This window comes from Mauremys mutica, chromosome 1 (genome assembly GCF_020497125.1).
Source record: "Mauremys mutica isolate MM-2020 ecotype Southern chromosome 1, ASM2049712v1, whole genome shotgun sequence".
Classification (NCBI taxonomy): domain Eukaryota; kingdom Metazoa; phylum Chordata; order Testudines; family Geoemydidae; genus Mauremys; species Mauremys mutica.
Genome location: NC_059072.1, coordinates 102435329 through 102459445, shown reverse-complemented (window position 1 = coordinate 102459445; position 24117 = coordinate 102435329). Strand labels below are relative to the sequence as shown.

Genomic DNA, 24117 nt, shown 5'->3' with positions numbered 1-24117 from the left:
GTTTGATTGAGATCACCAACTCATTTCATGTCAGCTGCCCAACAACATGCATGTCACTACCACCCTGGGTTAGCTTTGAAGTGGTGACCTTGGGGTGAAAGGCTCCATATCCCGGTTCCAATTCCCCCAGGCCGTTCATGCCGACACCTGTTGCTACATTCTCAGTGCAATCTGCTTCCCCTGTCAGCACGTGTTCTGTAGCATTAACTGATATGGAGTAGATAGTTAGGGGGAAGATGAGAATGAAAACCCTTTGCTCCTCACACTCCATGGATCCTGTCATGGTGGGGATTTATAAGGAAATGGAAAGCCCATACTGAGAAGGCAGGGGAAATTTTTTAACTTGAATTCTAGCAAATGTGTGTACACATTCTAATCAGGGGAAAAAAGATATTTATTTTATCAAAAATCGGTTTGAAGTTGAGTGTAGCAGAACTGTTTTCCATTAAATAAACTCTCTTCTGACAATAAGTTAGGACTGCAAACATTAGCATGTTCTCTTTAATTCAAGAATCTTTGTGTCAACGTTTGATTTAAGGAATCGAACTGTTTCATTGTCATGTTTATTCTGCTGAATAACTGTGGGATTGTTGAAGCTGTCGTTAGCTAACAATGAATACAGTAACTAATGTGCAAACTTTTTTAATCTGTACAAATTGAGGGATTGTGATATGAAGTTTGTTACCTCTTCATATAAAGAAGTTCTAAAGTAAGATCCTTGATACAGGTTGCAAATCCAGCAATGCTTTGAAAAAAGCCAAAAGGCAACCTTAAAAAAAGAGAGGGGGCGGGAAAGGCCTGACTGATTAATTGGAGTGTCCCAAACTTGGAAATATTAAAAATGTCTGTGTACAGGAAGGAAGTCACAGCATTGTCTTTCTGTAACAAAATACAGTTTTCTTTACTTACACTATCAAGCCATTTTTCTGGCTTTCTTCATTGTATTTTATGAAATAATTATTTAAAAGATTAAACAAGATAAATAGCAAACATATCACATAGAATGAACTGGAATTAAATAGCATTACGACTGTTGAAGAATGTGAGATGATAGCTTTTTCTTCATGATTGACCATTGAATATGGAGATTTTGCATTCAGAAACAAATAAAATGCCAACTGTGGGTGAGATCTTGTTTAACAATAGTAATCTGTTTGGCAGTTTTATGTATCCAGTGGCTTTAGAAGAAGGGAGGAGTGTGGGAAAATAAAGTGGTTGAGAGGATCTTGTTAACAGAATTAGCACAGGGTACAGTTTTAATTCTGTGTATGATATGCATAATTGCTTTTTTGGGTAATCTGGACTATAAAACTGTATTTTAAACTGTAGGCAAATGGCTGAAAGGGGGAATTTATTGCAACCCAAGCAGCAGAGGCCTGGGGGAAACAGCCAAGAATCAGTCCTAGGCCCTTCCCAAAATTGAGAGGCCTAGGGTCATGGATTTCATAGTCCTCAAAGGCTAATTTTGGGCAGCTGAGGGAGGGCATGTGTGTGGGCAGGGCTGGGGGGAGAACATTGAGTAATACTTGATCTTTATGAAAACATATTGACACATAATCCTAGTGATCAGTTTACATTTTATCTTTGCAAGGATAAGGGTTAGAACGGAGATTTTGTTTAAATGGGAATTTAGGTTAATTTAGGAGATTTAAAAGTGCTAGGGTAAATCCACAGAGTTAAGTAGTCTCAGAATCCAGGAGTGCCCTCGTCAAATGGCCCTGTCCTTTATACATGGTCACTTTCCTGTCTTCCTGAGGGAAGATGGATTTTCCAGTGTTCCTAGCTTATACAAGTTTTGAAAGTCTGTCCCTTTTCGTGTTTTGCCTAACGATGGTAAAACGATTTTGCCTCCTATTTAATAACTAGATTAATGGGAGAAAAACATAAAAATTATTTAAAATTTTAATGTTAAACCTGTATTGGAGGGGGATGGAAACTAGTTTATAATCTTTCATTGGGTTACCATAATGCTATTTTGCTTTTTGCCTGCCACCAAAATGCTCATGTCAGTTGGAATTTAAATCTTTTTCTTATCCAACTTACAGATAATGCTGAAAATCTTAAGATGCTAGACTTTTAATTTCCCCCTCACTTAATACTATTTGGGAGGAGGGGAGGAACTGTTGGAGCATCTTGCTTCATAAATCATTAGGTTTAGGCCTTTGTAAAAATGTGAGTCTAGATTTTTGACCTAAAGATTGGTGGGGATTCAGCGTCCCTAATACTGTGTAAACTATAGTGAAAGTCCAAAAGTCACTGGTTTCATACCTGGTCCAAGAGAGACACTACTCTTTGAATGAAAGAATATATATATTTGACTGAATTGTTACAAATAATCAGTAACAATCATCAAGGTATATTTAAACCTATCACAGAGATTGCAAGTGTCATCTTGTCTAAGGAGTGAGAAGAGACAAGATAACCCAGCTGGAATAGGTGAGGATTTATCAATAGGGGGGGAAAAAAACGTTTTGACTAGAATTCGAATGGTAGTCTTATTTTAAATTGAAGTAATACCAACATAATGAGCATAACAGATTTTATATTATGACTACATAAGTAGGTACCCCCACATTGATGAAGCTTAAACCCAATGACAATTGACATTTTTAAAAATCTTGAAAGCCCATATTTTCTAAGAAATCTTCTAAAATTGTGCCAACTGTTTGCAGGTGCAAGTAGAAATTAGACACCTACAGTAACTACCAAAATTAGTCCTGCAATCAGATGAGTATCTAACTAAACTCTGTACTTGCAGAATTGCAAGTGCAATTTAGGGGGTCAGGTTGAGATCCTTTCACAAACTTAGCTAGAGTATAATGAATTCTCAGGGCTCCTTAAAAAGATAATTTAGGTCCTGTTTTTACTTCCTATCCAATTCCTTTGGGTGACATACTCTGGAGAATTAATCTGATTCTGTACTCAAGACATTCAGATCCTTTATTTCCTCTAGAGTTTTCACTACTTTACTTTTCTTCTGTCATGATGCTAGACAATGGTTAGCATAGTTACCCAGAAATTTAAAATAGATTTAGCAATGGTCCGGTTAAGGATTACTCAGCCTGCTCTTAACTAGGATGATGCTACTGTTGCCTCCAAGTCGGAAGTATACTAGATTCTCATTTAGAAGTTCATATCAAGGCTAAATGGATTAGGAAGGGTCCCAAGTAGAGATACTGATGATCTTTTCTTTCTGAAAGTTATCTAAGTTTTTTGTTTTTTAAGTTTAAAAATTCATTTCCTTTTTTGGCTTTGTGAGCAAGGCTTTTAAGCTCAAAATGGAACCTTCCTTAAATATGGTCCTAGTTGGAAGGTCTTCTCTTGTGGATTCCTGGGATGGGTCTAAATATGATGCGTGATTTGTTCTAAACAAACTGGTTCACAAGTGCTATGATGGGATATAATGAACAGGGCTTAAGAGCAGCTATCTCACCATACTTTCATTTTTTCCCCCCTTCTACATTCCCCTCCATGACAACCTCCTGTCCTAACTTAGTTTAAAAGAAGTTTATTATTTTCAGTTGTCAAAATTCTTCCCTTTTCTGGTTTGACTGAGACCACTGGCTGGTTTATGTGGATGTGTACCTGTTATGTGAGGATTTATTTAAAGTGGGTTATTTCCTGTCTCTCAGCCCGACATCTACTCATGAATATGCAGTCTATCCATATAATGTATAATTTGTTATCCAGATACACTCGCTAACCTTTAATAAACACACTTGGAAAAGAAATATTATCAATCTTGATTACAGTATATGTGGTACAGCCAAATTCTGCCCTGTTACACCTGTGAGCTCCCACTGAAGAGGGATTGTACGAGAGTAACTGAGGGCAGGATGTAACAGACAGTTCCTACGTAGGGGTAGAAGAGAATTAATTTTCATGATTTCCTATGGGTTTTTATCTATTTGATATAAACATCTTGTAACCTTTGACTTTGTTTCTTCCCGAACAATTTTTTGTGTAAAGTGTGATTGGTAAGAACTAGGGGGCAAAAATGTGACCTGGACTGAAACTAGATTTGGGGATGTATGAGGAAAAGAAATCATCAGTAAGGACTAGTTTCAAAGTGGTACTGATTTTCTGAAAGCTAAATCTCCTCTCTGAGATGGGACCACTATCATGGCAAGTCCTGCTAAACTAAAACCCAGTAATGAATGATCAAAACCAACCCCCAATCTATTTAAAACAAGAACTAAATAAATGATCAAAGTCTACATTTAGTAGACAGTTGTTCTTCTTTCTTAAGAGAACCATTTATTTACTTGGGAGAGATTCTGCAAGGCACAAATGGCAGTTAGGTGTCTGCCTGCCATTTGAGCCTTGGAAAAATCTCCAACTTTGTCTATTTAAAAACTAAAACTTCTGTTAAAAGTAGAAAATGCACTAAGTAATTTTGTTATTTGCATAGTAACTGAAATTTGAGATACAAATATAACCAGTACTCTAAATACCTAGGAAGAAAATAAAATTTAAAGTTAATCATCTAATTGACTTCGGAGAATTTGAATGAAACACTGAACTCTTTTTTTTTTTTTTTTTAAGACACTCTTTTTTGTTTGGGTTCTGTGTCCATAAACATGGATAGAACCATTCCTACTAATTATATGCACCTCTCTCAATTTTGAGGTGAGAAAATTTAAGTTTATTAATCTTGATGCCACTTTAGATAGCTATATCTACCTAAACTTTTAGTTTTGTAAATGAAAGCACAAGTGTGAGGCTGCATAGATTCTGTTTCAGTGATATAAACTGGGTGATTCATTTCAGATTTACTGCAATTTACACTGCTAAAACTGAAAGAAGACTTTGGCCTGTCTATGGTAGTCTCTTAGCAAAGTACTGCTCTGAAAGCTTTTCATGCAGATAAAATCTGTAGTATGATCGATTTTGGCTAATAGTAAGTAATCTAGAACTAACAGTATTGATATTTATGCATCTGTTCCAGGCACCGTTTTGGGTATTCCTCTTGTGTGCATTAGGACTCTTTGTTTACCAGTCCCTGGATGCTATTGATGGGAAACAAGCCAGAAGAACAAATAGTAGTTCCCCCTTAGGGGAACTTTTTGACCATGGTTGTGACTGTATTTCCACAGGTAACTTTATTTCTTTGGTTTTTAAAACTCGGGGGGGGGGGGGGGGGGGGGGAGGTGGGGACTGTAAAAAAACTAAATCCTAGTAAGGTACAGTCTGGCCTAATGGATAAAAACTAGACTGGGACTTCGGAGTCCTAGATTCTCTTCCTGGCCTGCTGGGTGACTATGAACAAGTCACTTTGCCTGTTGGTGCCTCTGTTTTCCATCTGTAAAATGGGAATAAGACTACTGACCTCATATGTAAAGCTCTTTGAGATCTACTGATGAAAAGTGCTGTATGAGAGCTAGGTGGTTATTACTTACTAACCTAGGGAGTGGGAAAATATTTTAGAAGTGGCCCTCAGACATGTATAATGCATGTTACCTAGCTCTTGCATGTGTACATTGAGAGTATGAAGTGAGTGTGTTCCCTTTATTGAATCTGATCACTTTTTGTAAGCAATACAGTACATTCAAAGATTTCCTGGGAGAGAAGTGCAGTATCTCTAGGCAGTAGGCACACCATCCTTCAAGCTTTTTTTTTAACATTGGTGTCTACAGTATGCATTTCCACTAGAGCTGAGATGACTAATACAAGTAACAATAAGGAATTCAATCTCTCCTGACATGGTACTGTAGTTCTAACAATTTTAAAGTGTGTTTACTTTTCCTCACTTCACTTTCATAGTTCCTGGTTATGTTGACATGACTCAATCTTTCTAATTAGAAAAGATTTCATTTCCTTTTAAGAAAGAAATTAAAATGATGGGCTAGATTGTTTGTGTCCATCAAAAAACAAAACAAACAAAAACATGCAAGTTCTTGCGTTTCTCTGCCCTGAAGTGATGCTTTTCTGAATTGCTGTCCAAGAGACAATTTTTAATTGGCTACTGCTTAATATCTTAATATATTAATAGTCCACTTTTGTTGTTGTTTGTACTACAAACCTTAATTCATCTTGGCGATTTAGCATCAAATTAAAATTGAACTTCAGGTATTTATACTGTATCTAGCATCTTAGATACTTATGTGTTTGAGCCACGTAAGTAGTGAAGCCAGCCTTCAGTTCTTCTGTCAAGTAAGTTATGACAGATGTTTGATTAATCCAGTAAATAGGCCTTGGTATGTGTGAGGGCCCCAAGTCTAGGGATTGGGTCCTGTTCCTGGGGGGGATAGGGTGTCGTGGGGGTGGGGCTTTGCAGAGGCCCCCCTGCAGCTCTGGTTACATGGGGCTGGCTGAGCTCGGCTCCATGCTCTGGGCCTTGTCGGCTCCATCTGGGCCAAATTTGTGAGTGGCGTGACCTGGCGCACAGGGTCACAGTGCCCCATACTCATATTTGAGCTGGCTGCCTTCCCGTCATCATGATGGAGGAGCAGTTGAGCCAAACCTGAGTGGCACTGTGACCCCATGCACCAGGCCACAACAGTCTCACAGGACTGGAGCTGCCATGTGATCCTTTGAAACATTCCAGTGACCCAGTTTTGGGTCACAACCCACAGGTTGAGAAACCCTGATCTAAATCTAGTGAGACAAGGAACACTACAGTGAGTGCTTAGCTGTGCATGATGTAGTTAAGGTTATCCAAGAGTTCATTTTCTCCCTGTTTTCACAATATTCCAATTATCTGAAGATGTTGAGATGAAATTCCCTATATTGGTCTGCACTTGATAATGATGTGATGTGTGGTTTTGTTTTTAAATAGACCTCAGGGAAAAAATTTATTCTAAAATGTAAAACCTATTTTTACAGTAGTTTGTAACTCTCACTATTACTACCTTATAACAATGTTACCCAACATGTAGGTATGCCTCCCTGGTTGTGGGGTGGGGGTGGGGGAAGCTAAAAAGGTATACCTTAATATGGGTGAGCCTCTAACACCACATTATGGGGCTGTTCATTTTCCTGAAGCTTCAAGTTTGGGAAATGCTGTCCAACAATCATAGATTATTAGGGTTGGAAGGGACCTCAAGAGATCATCTAGTCCAACCCCCTGCTCAAAGCAGGACCAATCCCCAAATGGCCCCCTCAAGGATTGAACTCACAACCCTGGGTTTAGCAGGCCAATGCTCAAACCACTGAGCTATCCCTTCCCCCCTCCCAAGTCACTATACTATTGATGCTGTTGCAGTCAAACTTTGTCTAGTGTTTATCTTTAAAATTCCAAGTAGTATAATTATTTATGACTAACTATGCTTATCTCTGCCTTTCAGTTTTTGTTTCCGTTGGCGCCTGCATAGCTGTTCGACTGGGAACGAACCCTGACTGGCTGTTTTTCTGTTGTTTTGTGGGGTCGTTCATGTTTTATTGTGCTCACTGGCAGACATATGTATCAGGCATACTAAAGTTTGGAAAGTAAGTAGAACTCTTTTCAGAACTGTACATATTTGATCTTTGGATTTGACACATCTCATTTCACCTTCCACCCATCCTTCCCTTCTCCTCTCTCTCCTTTGAATTTTTTTTTTTTAATCTCTGTTTTATCTGAAGTTCATATCTGGTCCAGGACCTGAAATTCATATCAAAACTGACATTCCTTTTTACAGTTGTCAGATGTCCCTGAGACCTCTGTACAATTGCTATTGATTTGCAATACATTAAACACTATTTCCAGTAATGGCTTCATAAAGTCACTGTTAGTCACTGGGGTGCACAGTGCTTCCCAGAGCTCCAGGAGCACAGTGGGCACTTCACCTCACTTCTCCATTGTTTGAGGAGGGTGCAGAATTTACTCTTCGCTGAGCCTATCCAGGGGGTATGTGGCCCTGTGCCCTTCTACTTTGGGAAGGCTAGTCCTGGAAGTGATGTTAACCTTGTATAGTCCTTACAGTCGAGTATACAAGGACCACACTATGTCCACTCAGTACTAATTCTTGTTCAGCTAATCACTCAGACAAACAAGTTTGTTTAAATTTGCAGACGATAATGCTGCCTGCTTCTTGTTTACAATGTCACCTGAAAGTGAGAACAGGCATTTGCATGGCACTGTTGTAGCTAGTGTTCATAGAATCATAGAATATCAGGGTTGGAAGGGACCTCAGGAGGTCATCTAGTCCAACCCCCTGCTCAAAGCAGGAACAATTCCCAACTAAATCATCCCAGCCAGGGCTTTGTCAAGCCTGACCTTAAAAATCTCTAAGGAAGGAGATTCCACCGCCTCCTTGGGTAACCCATTCCAGTGCTTCACCACTCTCTGAGTGAAAAAGTTTTTCCTAATATCCAACCTAAACCTTTAAATATATTAGTTTTTAAATATATTATGGTACAGGGTATTTCCCCAGGTAAGTGTGTGTCAATAACAAAATCCTTTACATGAGTCCCAAAAATTTACTTCAAGCGGCAGTATTCTTTATACAAATAAAGTATAAGGCAAAAGCTGGCAACACAGACTTTGCAAGGTGGAACCCGTTCGGATCTTTTTGATTCTACACGTATTGTTGACTGTGCTGTATGTTCAGGGCCTATGTGGTTTTAGGTTCTTTTTAGGTTTTAAAGGGTGAGTGGGTATTACCTTGTAAATGGGGTTTTAAGTCTGGTCTACTTTAGTGTTTAATTGGCATGTCTGCTCTCTATCTTACCTAGCACTTTTGTTTGGCAGGGTATTCAATACAAAGATCTGGTCCCAACCCTAAGGAGCCTTGAATGGCAAAAGCAATGTTCAGGAGATCATTACATTTTATAACTTTGTCCTTCTAATAAAGAATTATTGATATTATCTCAATAGTTTGTTGTATGCGTTCAAATGTTATCTCCAAATTAAAACTTCTCTTCATTCAAATAAGAAAAGACAGTGAGTACAGATAACTCTGGACAGGTCTGTACAAACTTTGGCAGTGTAAACATTGCTAGTTTACTATAGATTAATTTTTAAAAAATCATGCCATCCAGAAATTTATACACATGCTCTATTAAAGGCTACTTTATGGGTTTTGGGTAGAACTAGAGAGAATCTCTCTTCCCTTCTCAGTGACACCCATTGGAAATCGTCCAAATTTTAAGCCAAATAACAAACCAGTGTTTTAAAGATTGGAAGACCCTTGGAATGCATACTGTTGGCCAGCTGTTCACCAAAGGAACTTATTTCAAAATCAAAACTAACTGGCCAACTCTCCTACTGGTACCAATACCTTCAAGTTAGGCACTGTTTCTCAAGTTTCTAGAAGAGTTATTCTTCTTTGAGTGCTTGCTCATCTTGATTCCATGCTAGGGGTGTGTGTGTACCATGTGCACAGTTGCCAGAGCTTTTTCCCCTCAGTGGTATCTGTAGGGCCCGCTGTAGTGCCCCCTGGAACCCTACGCACATGTGCTGGTATAAGGGGCACCACCAGCTCTGCAACCTCCCGGTTCGTTCTTACTGCCCATGATGGCTGCTTGGAATGATCTTCTTGCTCTTGCAAGGCTTCCCTAACAGTGGTTTAGACTCTGATCTCTATTGTGTATAGTTTTTGTAGTTAGCAAATTTAGTTACCAGTCAGTCTTAGTGCACGTAGTATAGATAGCAGTCCCAGCTGTAGAGGGACATCATCCCCGGGGCTGTGCATGCCATGTACCTCCTGCGGCAACCCTTGCCTGTGAGTAATCTACATTTGGCCTGTCTAAAGTGCTCAGGGAAGCTCATGTTGAGGAAATGTGTAAGATCTGCAGGGGCTTCAAACTGCAGACTCAGAAAGACATATTCGCTTGAAGGCTCTATTAATGGAGGCAGCCCTTAAGACCATCCTCGGAGCCATCTTGCTCCAAATCGGGGCCGAGCACTTCAGCCTCCATGCAAAGTGCTCCACCAGCACTGTGCTCTTCCCTGCATCGTTCTCCATTTCCAATGCTGAGGAAGCAGCACAGGAAATAGCGTGCTGAGAGAGGGCATTCTCCGGTGCCAAAGAGGGGAGCAACTGATGTAGTGAGACCCATGCCGGGCCACTCGTCCTCCCTAGAGCCACGGTTGGCTCTGGCAACTCTGCTTAAGCACCGAGCCTGGTTCAGGACCTGACTCCAGGGAGCGGTTGTGGTACCTTGCACTTGTGGGCCCCCTCAACTCCAGAGGCTTTCCAGGCTGCAAAGGACTTGATGTGTCTCCCAATACCGCCCACTCCCCAAGATCCTGTACCAGCCAGGGCTACCTTGGACAGGACACAAGGGGCGGAGTGCTCCTTTGCAACACCAGCCATAGCGGTGCCTTCCAGAAGAAAGCCCTCCATGGTCCCACAGCAACAGTCCCTGACCTGATATCAGTCACCGAACCCCCAGCACTGCCTGGAGGCAGAATCGGAGACCACGGAGGACCTGTACCCGGGAGACGAATCCTCTTCAGAGTCTGAGATGGGATCCTTCGCCCTCCAAAGTAGTACTGGTACCCATAGGTGCGGACTCTGTGCGCTCTGGGCTGCAGCCCCCCTATCAGCTCCTCCCAGTACTTCCCACCCGCTGTGACATGCAGGAGGTGCTAGGGGGAGTAGGTGGAGGAGTGGGGGGAGGGTGTGTTCGTGGAATTGGGTGGAGGCAGGAAGGGGCAGGGACTTGGGGGAAGAGGTGGAGTGGGGGCGGGGCTTGGAGTGGAGCAGGCATTGAGCACCCCCTGGGAAAGGACAAAGTCAGCACCTCTGATGGTACCTGACTTATGCACCAGACTTCAGTACAGGCCCTGCAGCCAGTGCTTGGCCACCAGGACATTGGCCCATCCAATGGCAGTATTGGAATCCATGACGGTTTCCCCTGGCTCCGGGCCCCCTTCCCAGCAGTTAGACTCCATCATGTCCAAAAGACGAGCCACTGCATCGTCCCGACTGGCACCAGACACTGACTCTGGCACCAAAGTCACTGAAGTGGTCGCAATGGAGGTGGTACAGATGGAGAAGGAAGGACCAGCCCCTCCTATGGCATTAGCTGCCTCCTCTTCGTCCCTAGATGAGGCAGTAGCAGGCCCTTCTAACCCACTCCTGCCAGATGATTTCAGGGCCCCTCAGGAGCTCCTGAAATGAGTCACCACAAAGTTGGGGCTGGAAGTAAAGGAGCTAAATGAGTCCATAGAGAGCCTGATTGATATCCTGGCCACAGTGGCTTCCTCCAGAATGGCCCTCCTAGTCAATGAGGTGGTGTTGGGACCAGTCAGGGCTCTGACAGATCCCTTCCTCTCTGTCCCCCACCTCAAAAAGAGCGGAAAAGTAGTACTACATACAGGCCAATGGGTTTGACTTCATGTATTCACATCCCCTCACCCCCCATGGTCCCTGGTAGTGTCAGCTGTGAACAAGAGAGACAGACAAGGTCAGTCCATCACCACCCCTAAAGAATAAAGAGGCTAAGACACTATATCTGTTCGGAAGAATGGTTTATTCCACGGTCAACCTCCAGCTCCGTATCTCTAACCAGCAGACATTGCTGGGGAAGTACGATTTTAACCTGTGGGACTCAGTGGCCAAGTTCAAGGATATCCTGCTGCAGGAGTTCATGGCCATCCTGGAGGAAGGCAAGACAGTGGCCAGGGCCTCCCTCCACGCAGCTCTGGATGTGGCTGACTCTGCGGTCAGAACGATGGCATCGGAAATCACCATGAGGCGCTGTTCGTGGCTCCAGTCACCAGGCCTTTCGCACAAAGTGCAGCAGTTAGTCCAGGACCTCCCCTTTGAGGGTACCTCTCTGACCTCCGAGCAGACGGACTCCACAACTGCACTGCCTCAAAGACTCGAGAGCCATGCTCCACTCTCTAGGTCTGGACAAGCTCCTGGCCTCCAGGAAGCATTTCAGGCCTCAATAGCCTCCCAAATTTATGGGGCCTCCCAGGCAGGAATCCAGTAAGAGGGAAGGGCTATAAGAGCTGTCAGCCCCTACCTTCTACCTCAGCCTCAGTAGATACCCGAGTGGGTCGACAGGGCTTTTGAGGGTACACCCGAGGCTGGCATGCTAGATTCGATTCAGAATCCATTCCCCTTTTTGGTTTTAGACCACCTATCGCCCTTCTGCACTGTGTGATCCTGCATAACATTGGACCATTGGGTGTTCAGTACTGACACAGTTGAATACACCCTGAGTTTTTCATCTCTCCCTCCCACTCCCCAACCCCATCCCTCTTCACGGACCTTTCTCACAAGCAACCTCTCATCTAGGGGCTGTAGAGGAAGTTCCAAGGTTTGAGAAGCAAGAGGTTTTACTCCAGATTAGGAAATATTGGGAAAGGTTAAGGGGCCCTATGGCCCATCCTGGACCTGTGTCACCTCAACAAATATCTCAAGAAATGGAGGCCAGGGAGACCATGCAGAACCTCAGTCATTCCTTCCCTGGATCCAGGAGATTGGCACACTGCCCTCAATTTAAAGGACGCTTATTTCCACCTTCCACAGACATAGGAGATTCCTCTGGTTCATGGTGGGCCAATGCCACTACCAGTTCACTGCGCTTCCTTCAGACCCATGGATTTTAACAAAGCATATGGTAGTGGTTGCAGCCTGCCTGAGATGTCAAGGTGTACAAATCAACCTGTACCTTGACAATTAGCTGATCAAAGGCCACTTGTAGGCTGAGGTTCAGCCCAGCATTGGCATAGTACGGGCCACTTGTTGGACCCTGGGCCTGTTAATAAACTCACAGAAATCGACACTAGTCCCGGTGCACTGAAGAGAGTTCATAGGGACAGTGCTTGACTCCATTCAGGCCAAGGCCTACCTGCCAGAGGCCTGGTTCCAAACTGTCAGATCTTATCGCCCGTGTCAAAGACCACCCACTTATCACCACCTGGGTGTGCCTCAAACTGTTAGGTACATGCTGCCATGTGACCTATGTGGTGTAGTACACGTGGCTGGTGTCAGTCTACTCCCAGGCAAACACAACTTGGACTCAGTTCTCATGATTCCGTCAGCCATCTTAGCTTCTCTGATTTGGTGGGCAGAGCCGCGTTCAATGACGAAAGGGGTGCCTTTCACTGCCCAGTCCCCAACAGTAATCTTGGTTTCACATGCATCAAACCTGGGGTGGGGAGCCAGCCTCAGTAGACTTGGAACCCAGGGACTCTGGTCTCAGGAAGACCTCTCCCTGCACATAAATGTCAGGGAACTCAGGGTGATAAACGTGGCCTACCAGGCGCTTCTTCCCCTGCTCTCAGAAAGGTCATGCAGGTCTTGACGGACAATATGGCCTCAGTATTTTATGTCAGCAGACAAGGGGGAGCTCGCTCAGACCTGTGTCAAGAAGCCCTCCAACTGGGACTTCTGTGTGAGCCACACTGTTCGCCTCGAGGTGGCACACCTCCTGGTAGACTGGAATACGTTGGTGGATCACGTCACCACAAGTGGTCTCTTCACCCAGACGTTGCCAGAATTATTTTCCAGAAGTGGGGGGACTCCCTAGGTGAACCTGCTCAACACCAGACAGAACAGGAAATGCCACTGGGTTCTGTTTGATGTCCGGGCTCAGCAACGGCCCCCTGTCTGATGCGTTCCTGTCTCCTGGGCAGGCGGACTGCTGCATACTTTCCCACTGATTCCCTTGGTACACAAGGTGCTCCTAAAGATCAAGAGGAACAAGGCGAAGGTTATCATGATAGCTCCGGTGTGGCCACGCCAGCACTAGTTCAGCATGCTTCTGGACCTCCCCGTAGCAACTCCACTAGAGCTCCTACCCTGTCTGGACTTGATTTTGCAAGACCATGGCTGGTTGCTTAACTAGACCCTCGCTATACCTGACAGTGGCTTCTGCACAGCTGAACCCTGAGAAGCAGACCTGCTCAGATTAGGTAGCAGGAAACCCTCCACCCAAGCTACCTACTTTGGTTAAGTGGAAACATTTCACTTGTTAGGCCTCTGAATGGAATTTTTCTCCATCTCTGTCTCCCTGCAGTCCATCTTGGACTATTTGCTCCACCTGAAGCATCAGGGTGTAGCTCTGCCATGGGTCAAAGTTCACTTTGCCACCATCTCAGCCTTCCATCCTCCAGTCTAGGGCAGATCAGTCTTCTCCCATGAGATGATGATGATGATCAGGTTCTCAAAGGTTTGGAAAGATTCTACTCTCAGGTTTGTGACCCGATTTCCCCATGGAACTTAAACCTGGTCCTGACAAAGCTCACGGGGGGGCTCTCCTTCAAGCTGTTGGCATCTTGTTCCTTATTGTTCCTTCGGTGGAAGGTCACCTTCCTGGTGGCGATTATAACGGCCAGAAGGGTCTCCAAAATCGAAACCCTGACAGCAGGATTAGCCCCTATCCCCTGTATACGGTGTTCTTCAAAAACAAGGTCCAACTACGCCCCCACCCGGCCTTCCTCACAAAGGTGGTAGTGCAGTTCCATAACAACCAGGACATTTTTCTGTCTGTCTTCTTTCCAAAGCCTCACAGCACCAATGAGGAATGTTGGCTACACACATTAGATGTTAGGCAGGCCATGGTCTTTTATATCTAAAGGTCTAAGCCCTTCCACAAGTCTATGCAGATTTTTGTAGCTATGGCGGACAGGAGAAAGGACTATCAGTGTTGTCTGAAAGACTCTCTTCCCGGATAACTGCCTACATCCAAGCTTGCTACGAGCAGGTGAAGGTTCTGCCTCTGGCCATCGTGAAGGCTCATTCCACAAGAGCCCAGGCTTCATCAGCAGCATTCCTTGCGCAGTTATCAGTTCAGAACATCAGCAGGGCTGTGACATAGGTGTCAGTTCGTACCTTCATGTCCCACTATGCCATCACCCAACAGACCTGTGACAATACCAGTTTCAGGAGAGCAGTGTTGCAATCAGCCCATCCATGAACTCAGAGCCCACCTCCAGGGATATTGCTTGTCACCTCGCACGGAATCGACATAAGCAAGCACTTGAAGAAAAAATGGTTACTAACCTTTCGTAACTGTTTTTCCTCAAGATGTGTTGCTCGTGTCCATTCCATGACCCGCCCTCCTACTCCTCTGTCGGCGTTACCAGCAAGAAGGAAATGAGAGGGTGCGGAGCCGGTGACGCCTCTTGTACTGGTGCATGTGCATGAGGTCCAGGGGGCACTAGGGTCAGCCATACAGATACCACTAAGGGAAAAGTTCTCTGGAAACTGTGCACATGGTGCACGCACACCAAGCATGGAATGGACACGAGCAATACATCTCAAACAACAACAGTTGTGGAAGGTTAGTAACCAGTTTTTTTTAACACAGAAACTAACTTAATAGAAGTAATGGCTTTTGGAAGGTTGGAAACAATAAATAAATAAATAAATACATTAAAAAAGATATAAATTTATTAGGAAAGTTTTTTGCAGAGATGTCTATATATGATGTGGTGGGAGAAGGATTTGGATAGACGAATTACCCCAGGGGAATGGCTTTCCTCTGGAAAAGTGGACAAGCAATCTGTCTCCTAAGAGAGATTTTCTTTAAGATACAATTTAAAATGGTTCTTCACAGGAGTCAGATGGTATTTAACAAACGTGATAGATTTGAATGGGGGATAAATGTTGGAGAAATTATGATAAAAGAGGGGATTATATGCATATATAGTGGACATGTCCAGTCATTAGAGATTATTGGGATGTGATTAGTCACCAAATATTGCAAATTGTTTGGTAATACATATCCAACAGTCCTTTGGCAGTCCTCCTGGGGCTTCCTAGCAGAAATGGTCACATAAAAGGAAATGAAGAATCTTAGCTACTAGTAGGTACTACACTACTGATTAACCTCTCACTAGAAAAAGGAAAAATAGTCTAAAACTAGAGGAATGGTTTTGTTTTTTTTTAAAAAGGCAGGTTATGGAAAAATCAATGCATCAATTTCATATCTAGCAAAATACATGACAAACAGATGTTCGATATTTGGCTGCCATTTATTCAATACTCAAAGTACATTTGCTGGCAAAAATACCCAGCACACCCGTCTAATATTAGTGAATATTGATGTTTGATAATCACACTGTTTGATAAATGACTAGTCAGTGTCACTCAATTTAATAAAACAGCCCCTGGATGGTATAAAGACTCACTCTGCAATATGAATAAAACCCTGTTAAATAGAGAGATCTGATGATGAGAGTATTGTTTGTTTTTTCTAAAAGCTCACTGTTGTAATTGTTGTTTTGCTTAATATTTATGACAATGATTTGTAAGCGTGTTAAAATTTCCTAAATAGCTATACAGTACTAAAAAAAATCCCACTTTTTCTGTGCATAACTATAAACGATATACAGGTATTTAGCAAAGTATGTTTTTGCTTTAGTTGGTATGTAGAATTTTGTGGTCACAGAAATCATGTCTTTTATATACATGGCATGTCCTGAATGGATACATTTTAATTACCTAATAATTTATTCCCATTCCCTCCCCCCAACAAACAGATGTATGAACTAAGCCTGCTTCATCTTTTCTTTCTAGGGTTGATGTAACTGAAGTTCAGATAGCCATAATAATCCTCTTCTTGATGTCTGCGTGTGGTGGAACTACTATGTGGGACTATAAGGTAAGTGTATCAAGCATTCAGACTTTCACAGTTTTACCTGAAGCTGTCATGTGCAGGTGTGTTGATGTTTAGTCATTGCTTTTCAAATCTCTGTGTTCAGTTTGTTGTATTTGTTAAATCTTATTTTTTATTTCAATTTTAATACATACAAAAGTTGCTTTATATACTTATTATAGGGTGCCTGTTTCCATGTAGTTCAGTACTGTATCGCTTGGATGTGATGGTGTGGTTTCCTATGCATGAGTTTAGAGCTACACAGAGGAAAAAGACCCCATCTGCCATATGTAAACTTCAGGCCTGGAAAATACATTTTGATTATAGTTCAAAGGAATCTTATCCACCGTCTATATTTTTCATATGTAATAGTTTCTATTACATCCAATTTTTATATTTAATTATTCCTGTACCATAAATTTCTGCTCAAAATTATATTTTTTAAAGTAGATTGTCTCAATTGTAAAACAAACTGTCCATTAAAATCTACAAATCCAATGGACTACATTTTGCTTTATACTGATGTAAATATTGAGTAACTGTTAAAGTTAATAGAGCTGCACTGGATTTACACTGGTGTAAGAGCTGATCTGGCGCCATAACTTTAAAATGTCTACCCAGCAGTGTTCTGGCATCAGTATATTAAAAAATATTTCCAGTCTATTTGAGGGAAAGGGGAACAGCTCATATATTTCATGTAGAATAGGACCATATAGGATTGAATGCAAATATTTTTAAAAGTTGGAAACAATTTCAGTGAAGCCTGCTGTACACTGGACTGTAGTTCCTATTCCTGGTGGTGTTTTCATCTGTATAATACACAGTACTAGTTGATCAGAATAGATATTAATATCATGCAACATCAAGTTAATTTTGCAGTCTGAATTATTTTGGTAATGTTTTATTGTACCTGACTCATTCATCAATCTGGCAATTATGAAATGGCAAGTTTTTAGAGGGAAATGCTGTCTTAAACAGTTCGGTTTTCTTCTCCCCAAATAGCTTTTGTTCTCTTTCTGAAACTATTAAGATTAAAATGCAAACCATAAGTGAGATCTTTAGACTTCACAAACTTGGCTAATTGACTATATATTCTTTTTGTGTTAATTAGTGGATTGTTTTGAGATGCAGGGGTCTCTGCCTTTGATTTTAACGTTAAAGAAAAAACAAGTCTGTCTCCAAAAATATGTAGTCCGTGGTTTCAGAAAATTTATTGCTACTCTTTTTTTAACCCTTTGCTGCCTTGGAAGTTTTCTTGAAACTGCATTTGACTCTAAAAGGTAAATATTTTGTTAAATCTATATCTGGGTAATATACATACTGCAAAGATACATCATATGGCATATTATGTAACATAATCACAAAGCAGGCAGATGGAGTTTGCATTTCCTGTGGTGCTCCATTGTGCTGACCAATGAATTAGAAAGAACTATCCTTTTTCCTCTGACACAGATTTCTGTGGAATCAAATTTGAAATAGTTAGCAAAAGTATAAAAAGAGCTTTTTAATGGTGTTGCAAATATAGCTGAATTTCAAGGGCAGAATTTAACCTCCTACTTCTCCAGGACTTAAACCCCCCAAAAAGGCATCTTAAGGGCAGGACTATACTCTGAAATTGTTGATTTGAGTATAAGTTTCAAGGAAAAGGGATAGTTAAAATAAAGCAATACAAATTGTTTTTGGAGTCTTCAGCAGCAGTTTAACTTTTTCCAAGGAACGATGTCCTTTAATTTTTTTTAAACATTTTTCTTGCAAGATCCCTTTGCTAGACCTAAAACTGAAGACTTTTCCTGTTCTTGGAATAGTGGGTGGAGCATTATTTTCCTGTTCCAACTATTTCCATGTCATCTTTGGTGGTGGAGTTGGCAAAAATGGATCTACAATCGCAGTAAGCTATTTTAGAATTTAAACTGTATTCTAATATTGGGGTGGGGAAGAAAAGCGGGTTACTGTGTTGTCTGGTTTGTATGTTAAATTCTTACATTACAAAAAAGTTAGTACTTCTGACCATCTTACTGATTGAGTATTTAAGCAATCTAATACATTGATTCTACTGTTTGATATACCTTAATGCTGTCTGTAAAGCCATTAAATATATATGAATGAGACAGTTAATAAGAACTCAACTCCAGTGGTAATCCAAGTCATATTTTCCATATACCCTTGATTAGGGGTTTTGTATTGTCAGAGAAACTGCAATGAGATTTGAGTTTATAAAATATAATGGGAAAGAAAAGTCAATGCGAGTGCCCCTGCTGCACAGCAGCTCAGGACCTGATTTTTTTCTTTCAGACATGTTGAGTACATGTGACTTCATTTGGCTTTTAGTGCAAGTTGTGGTTGGTCAGCAGTCCTAAAAATTGGGCCCAAAAATTTATGGTATGATTCAGGTTATGATGAGAAACATTTTCTGCTTTGTGTGTTTCAGGGCACTAGTGTTCTTTCACCAGGCCTCCATATAGGACTAGTTATCACTTTGGCAATAATGATCTATAAAAAATCTACAACTCAGCTGTTTGAAAAGCACCCTTGCCTCTATGTCTTAACATTTGGATTTGTGAGTGCTAAGATCACACAAAAATTGGTGGTAAGGAATCTTGTTTTTTGTTGTTGGATGTATGTATTTGGCACTTATGAAAGTGAGGAATTTTGTAAGCTCTCCCACTCAACTCTGCTAATATACCCTGTTGGTTATTGCAGAACCTCTACTACTACTACAACAACTAACCTGGGCCTGTCAGAGACTGGCTGGAATTCACCAGGGGGACCTAAATGCCACTTGAAGTGGCCATGTTCAAAATTTAGTCCGCAAAACACAAGGTGCCTAAACTCCCTAGGCTCCTAACTTCCCACTGGTAAAGTTCCCTAAGTGCCTTAACTTCCACTGGACGGAAATGGAGGCCGCCACCTCAGTCCTGCCAGAGTGTGCAGCTTAGTATCTAACTTTCACCTGTGCCCCAGCAGGGTTCACAAACTAGATATTTACCCACTATCTCTTCTGTGGGATCCAATCCAGTAAATGTGCTCAGAGGCCTCCATAGAGCATAGCAACTGGATTGCGGCCTGCACAAAACAGCCTGAGGAGCAGGTGGTGATGACTCTGCCTGATCCAGAACTTGGTTCTCCCATGTCCCAGATGAGTGCCTTAATTACTGGACTATGGGGGTGTTTCAGTCTCTCTTGTTGAAACTGTTTCACTTTTATAAAATAATTATTCATTGGGCCAAAGAGGGGGAGAATGCAATTTCATAACCCACTGGTTAGGGCACTAACCTGTGATGCAGGAGACTCAAATTCAAGGCCATGTGCCACTATTTAATTAAATAGTCAAATATTTTGTACAAAGTGGAACAGCTTCAACAGGAGACATCAAGACCCATCCAAGAATACCCTATAGCCCAGTGGTTCAGGCATTCCTGCCTTAACTTTTTAATCTTTAGACTAAGGCATACAGAGTTCTTCTAGACAACTGAAATTACGTTATGTTTATCTACTTTTTTTTTTTTCATTTGTAAGAGGGCAAGACTCACCAGACTGAGATCTGCCTTACCCAGACAGGAAACCATAAACTCAACAAGCTCGTTAGCATTATTCTGGATATAAATATTGGAGGGCTTTTGTCTTGTGACTCTTTTTGTATGGGTACAGACTCTGAATATTCCAGGTGTCTTAACAAACCTTCACTGTATAGCTAAATAGCAAAGTATTTGCTTCGAGTTGAGAAGCAACTACTTGGCTTACAGTAAGCATGGCACAAACTCACTGCTTAGACTTCACAAGTGCATACAGAGCAGAGAAACAAGGAAGGACTGGATCCAGAAGGCACATTACAAGTTCTGGTACACCTTCAAAACAGTCTTAAACACAGCTAGTCACCAGTCAGAAGGGGAGAAGGCCTTTGGGAAGGAAGAGCTATATGTGCAGTTGTTACATAGCTGGACTGGATCCAAAGTTAGCTTTTTCTACTTAATGGAAGTCTTTGTAGCTAACACATTGACAGCAGTAACATATAGGATCAGTCAGTGTCACTGTTTTGTTGTCTAGTCACATGAGCTTCATGGTGGCATCACTTTCTTTATTATGGGTGGTGAGGGGAGAAACTTGCATACTTATGCTTCTTTTGTGTAAAGAGGTTCTAGGGGTAACAGCAACAGCAATGCTGAAACTAACTGAGCAGCAAGCAGGCATGTATTAGAGAGGCAGAGGAGACAAGGTGAGCCAAAAGCAGATTTTGTGGTGGTGCTCCTGGGCTCACCCAAAAGACCTTGCTAAATAGTAGCAGAGCTTAAAGTAATTTTAAATAGAAAATGTCCTTATTAAAACCTCCAGTTTTTTTATTAGTCAATTGCACAGGTTGACTGTCCCTTTTAAGAGCATTATTTATTTGTACTGTTCCTTAATTTAAATATTTGTTACCATCATAGTTCATATTCTCAAAGTAAATTTTTCATTGATGCCAAATGTCAAACTTTGTAGCTATATCGAATCTTGTTTTATGTAGGTGGCCCACATGACAAAAAGTGAGATCTATCTTCAAGATACTGCATTTATTGGGCCAGGTCTTCTATTTTTGGACCAGTACTTCAACAGTTTTATTGATGAATATATTGTTCTATGGATAGCGTTGGTAAGCATTTGTTTTAAACTTTAATTTACAAATCCACCGAAACAGTGTTAAATACTTATTTTCATATGGAAGCCTATATAAGGGGCAGGTTGAAAACTCAGTCCCTCTTTTCCGATGCCATCATTTAAACTAGTTGTTTCCAGTGCCGTAACAAGGGCGAGGTGAGTGAGGCACTTGCCTCGGGCACGCAAAGCGGAGGGGCGCAGCTCTACTGCAATCGGCGGCACTTCAGCGGCAGCTCTACCGCCACTGGTTCTTCAGCGGCAATTCAGCAGCAGGTCCCTGAGTCCCTCTCGGAGGGAAGGACCTGCCGCCGAATTGCTGCTGCCACGTAATTCATTATTCGGCAGCGGGTCCTTCTCTCCGAGAGGGACTCAGGAACCCGCCATCGAAGAACCTGGAGCCGGCCCTTGCCTCGGTCACAAAAATTCCTTGTTATGGCTCTGGTTGTTTCTCCTTTCTTGGCACCCAATACAGTAGTAGCTATTCTCTACAAGACATGGGGCTGAAGTTTAGGAAAAAAGAAAATCATGGAGACTCATGCCATGAATTCAGGCTTTTGCTTTGATGTAAATGTTAACCTGAATTTAGCAGAGTAATTTAATAATTCATGCAGATCGAAAGCTTTGTTAGCAGTGGAAATATAAATACATAGTTAATTTGCAATAATGGTTTTAAAAAGTCAAACTGAAGTTAAAAACCTGTAAATTAAGATGGCTTTTAAGTTAGCTGAGTATAAATTTAATCACTTAAATACCTTTTTAAAACTACCGACCCAACAATAGATGGGATAAACAAAGATATTCTTAAAATAAATGAACATGAGGGCAGAGCTATAGGGTAGACCTTTTGGTTTCAAAGCTTTTTTTGTAACATGAATTTGTTTTTGTTTATTTTTAGGTCATATCTTTGTTTGATTTGCTGAGATACTCCACTGGTGTATGCATGCAGATTGCTGCTCACCTTCGCATACATGTCTTCAGAATTTCATCACTTCAAGCTCCTGAACAGGTTCAAAACCATACTGACTGACTAGTAATTCAAGCAGAAGAGGAGAAGCAGTTAGGGGAATAATGAATGAAGTAGATCCCCTTTTCAGGAATACAGATATAACGCTTTTCAAGAAAAGTCAATGAAAAGCTCCGTAATTTGCTCAGATAACAAATACAATTACTTAAATATGAAGTTGTTCAGAGTCTATTGTGATTTATGCTTGTATCATGAAGCATAAAATTCCTCCATTGTATTGTAGACATTGCAATCATTACTTTTGATCATGGATTCATCAGTCTGAAACTGATTTTTCTGCCATGCACTAGATTCTGCTTGATTGAAAAAAGACAGACTGACTACAAATCTAAAGTTATGTACCAGAATTAAAAGTACTCACTATTAGAATTCTAAGAGCGGTTTCACTTCACACAAGTGGAAAAATGACTAATTTTCTTAAGTTTACATTGTTTCTAAAATCTCAAACTGATGAGAATTGCTATAAAATTAATCAGATTTCTAGTCTGTGCCTAAAATTAAAATTTTCAAATCAAGACTGATTAAAAATTAACCATCCAGCAACTCACTGCTGCTATAATATATGGTGTTTGAAACGGTGAAGAGAAGTCAACGGAGCTCAGTGCCTGACTAGTCCAACCATTTTTTTTGTTTTTTTTTTAAAAAGCTACTTGATTTTTCTCTTCCTTCCTCCCCTGCTTCATCTTTTATAACAAACTCTGCCCACCAATTCCAAATATCATTATCTCTTTGGGTACAGGTTCAGGGGTGAAGCTTCCATTTCAGCTGTTACTGAAAGTATATATAGCTTGAGTTTCCTTCTAAGGCCTGGCTTCTAGTTTTGCACACATAATTTGTAAGTAACGCTTGTTGCTTGCAAATTAGATACTTGATGGTACTTCAGCATTATCAGATACATATAAATGGCATACATTTTAGCTGTAGTTATTTGCAACTGTAAACCTGAAGTGTAAATCTGCAGACTAAATATTTGGCCTATATATATATATATATAGAGAGAGAGAGAGAGAGCTTATCAGCAAGTATCCTTTGAACACAACAGTGCAACATATCAGATTAACTGCCATAATGTGTTCTCTGTAGTTTTTACTTTGTTATGGTAATAACGAGCTGTATGTGAGACTTATTTTTTTAACACAGACTGTTCAAGGAATTAAGTATATCTTGTCAGTATTTAAGTATAAAAATCTGAGTACAAAAAAGTGTGAAATTTTTTCTAATCTTTTATCAGACACTTCACTGTATTTCATCACAGATTATAAAATGTTATTGTAAAGCAATAACCAGTGTGATGAGAGCTCAGGCTGTGAAATGAACTGGTTGGTTAATACATTTGTCTATTTGAAAATACTGGCCAAAAATAAGGGTAATCTAAAATCAATGAGAATCAGCAGAAGAGACCTGACTTACTATAGCTAAAGGCTAGTGACATTTCCACCAAATCTAATTTTTAGGTAGCAAACGTAACATAGAAGTCAACCCTAACTTTTCACCTCTCCAAGCTGTTTCAATAGACTAGTTACAAAAGCCCTTCAAATGTGAAAGAACCCCTTATCAATTTCTGGCTTGCATTTTAAGCAATGAAGAATGCAGTTCACAACATTCCCAAAGCTTGGAATATACTAAACACGTTTTCACTTTTGTGAAGAAACCCACCAACATTATTATTGTAATAATATAATGTTAGATTTCAAGTGGTTGAAAGCTCTCAGCCTTCATGCACCTGTGATATGATACCTGCACTCCTGTGGTGGTGTTTCTTACTACTGCTAATAAACTTGAAAAACATTCTGAATAAAGATTATACTTTCTGGGCATGAGGTTCTCCACCCGATTTATTATTAGAGAATCCTACTGGAAAACAGGATCATTGATTGCTGAGGCTATACTACTGCCATAAAATTGGACCTGTAACTCACCACTTGCCATCAGTGGTGCTGCACTGACCATGTAGACAAGGCTTAAGAGTTCATCCTCCT

The 24117-nt window shown here is 41.2% G+C and overlaps 1 protein-coding gene across 1 annotated transcript in view; it reads left to right on the top strand.

The window, feature by feature from the left end:
- The window catches only part of CHPT1 (choline phosphotransferase 1), a 36643-nt gene that overhangs the window by 9960 nt on the left and 2566 nt on the right, over window positions 1–24117 (top strand). Inside the window, exons 2-8 of the mRNA XM_044988350.1 lie at window positions 4949–5096; window positions 7287–7428; window positions 16404–16488; window positions 18239–18370; window positions 18911–19069; window positions 20984–21109; window positions 22010–22120. Coding sequence (XP_044844285.1) covers window positions 4949–5096; window positions 7287–7428; window positions 16404–16488; window positions 18239–18370; window positions 18911–19069; window positions 20984–21109; window positions 22010–22120 — 903 coding nt within the window. The remainder of the gene's footprint in view (window positions 1–4948; window positions 5097–7286; window positions 7429–16403; window positions 16489–18238; window positions 18371–18910; window positions 19070–20983; window positions 21110–22009; window positions 22121–24117) is intronic.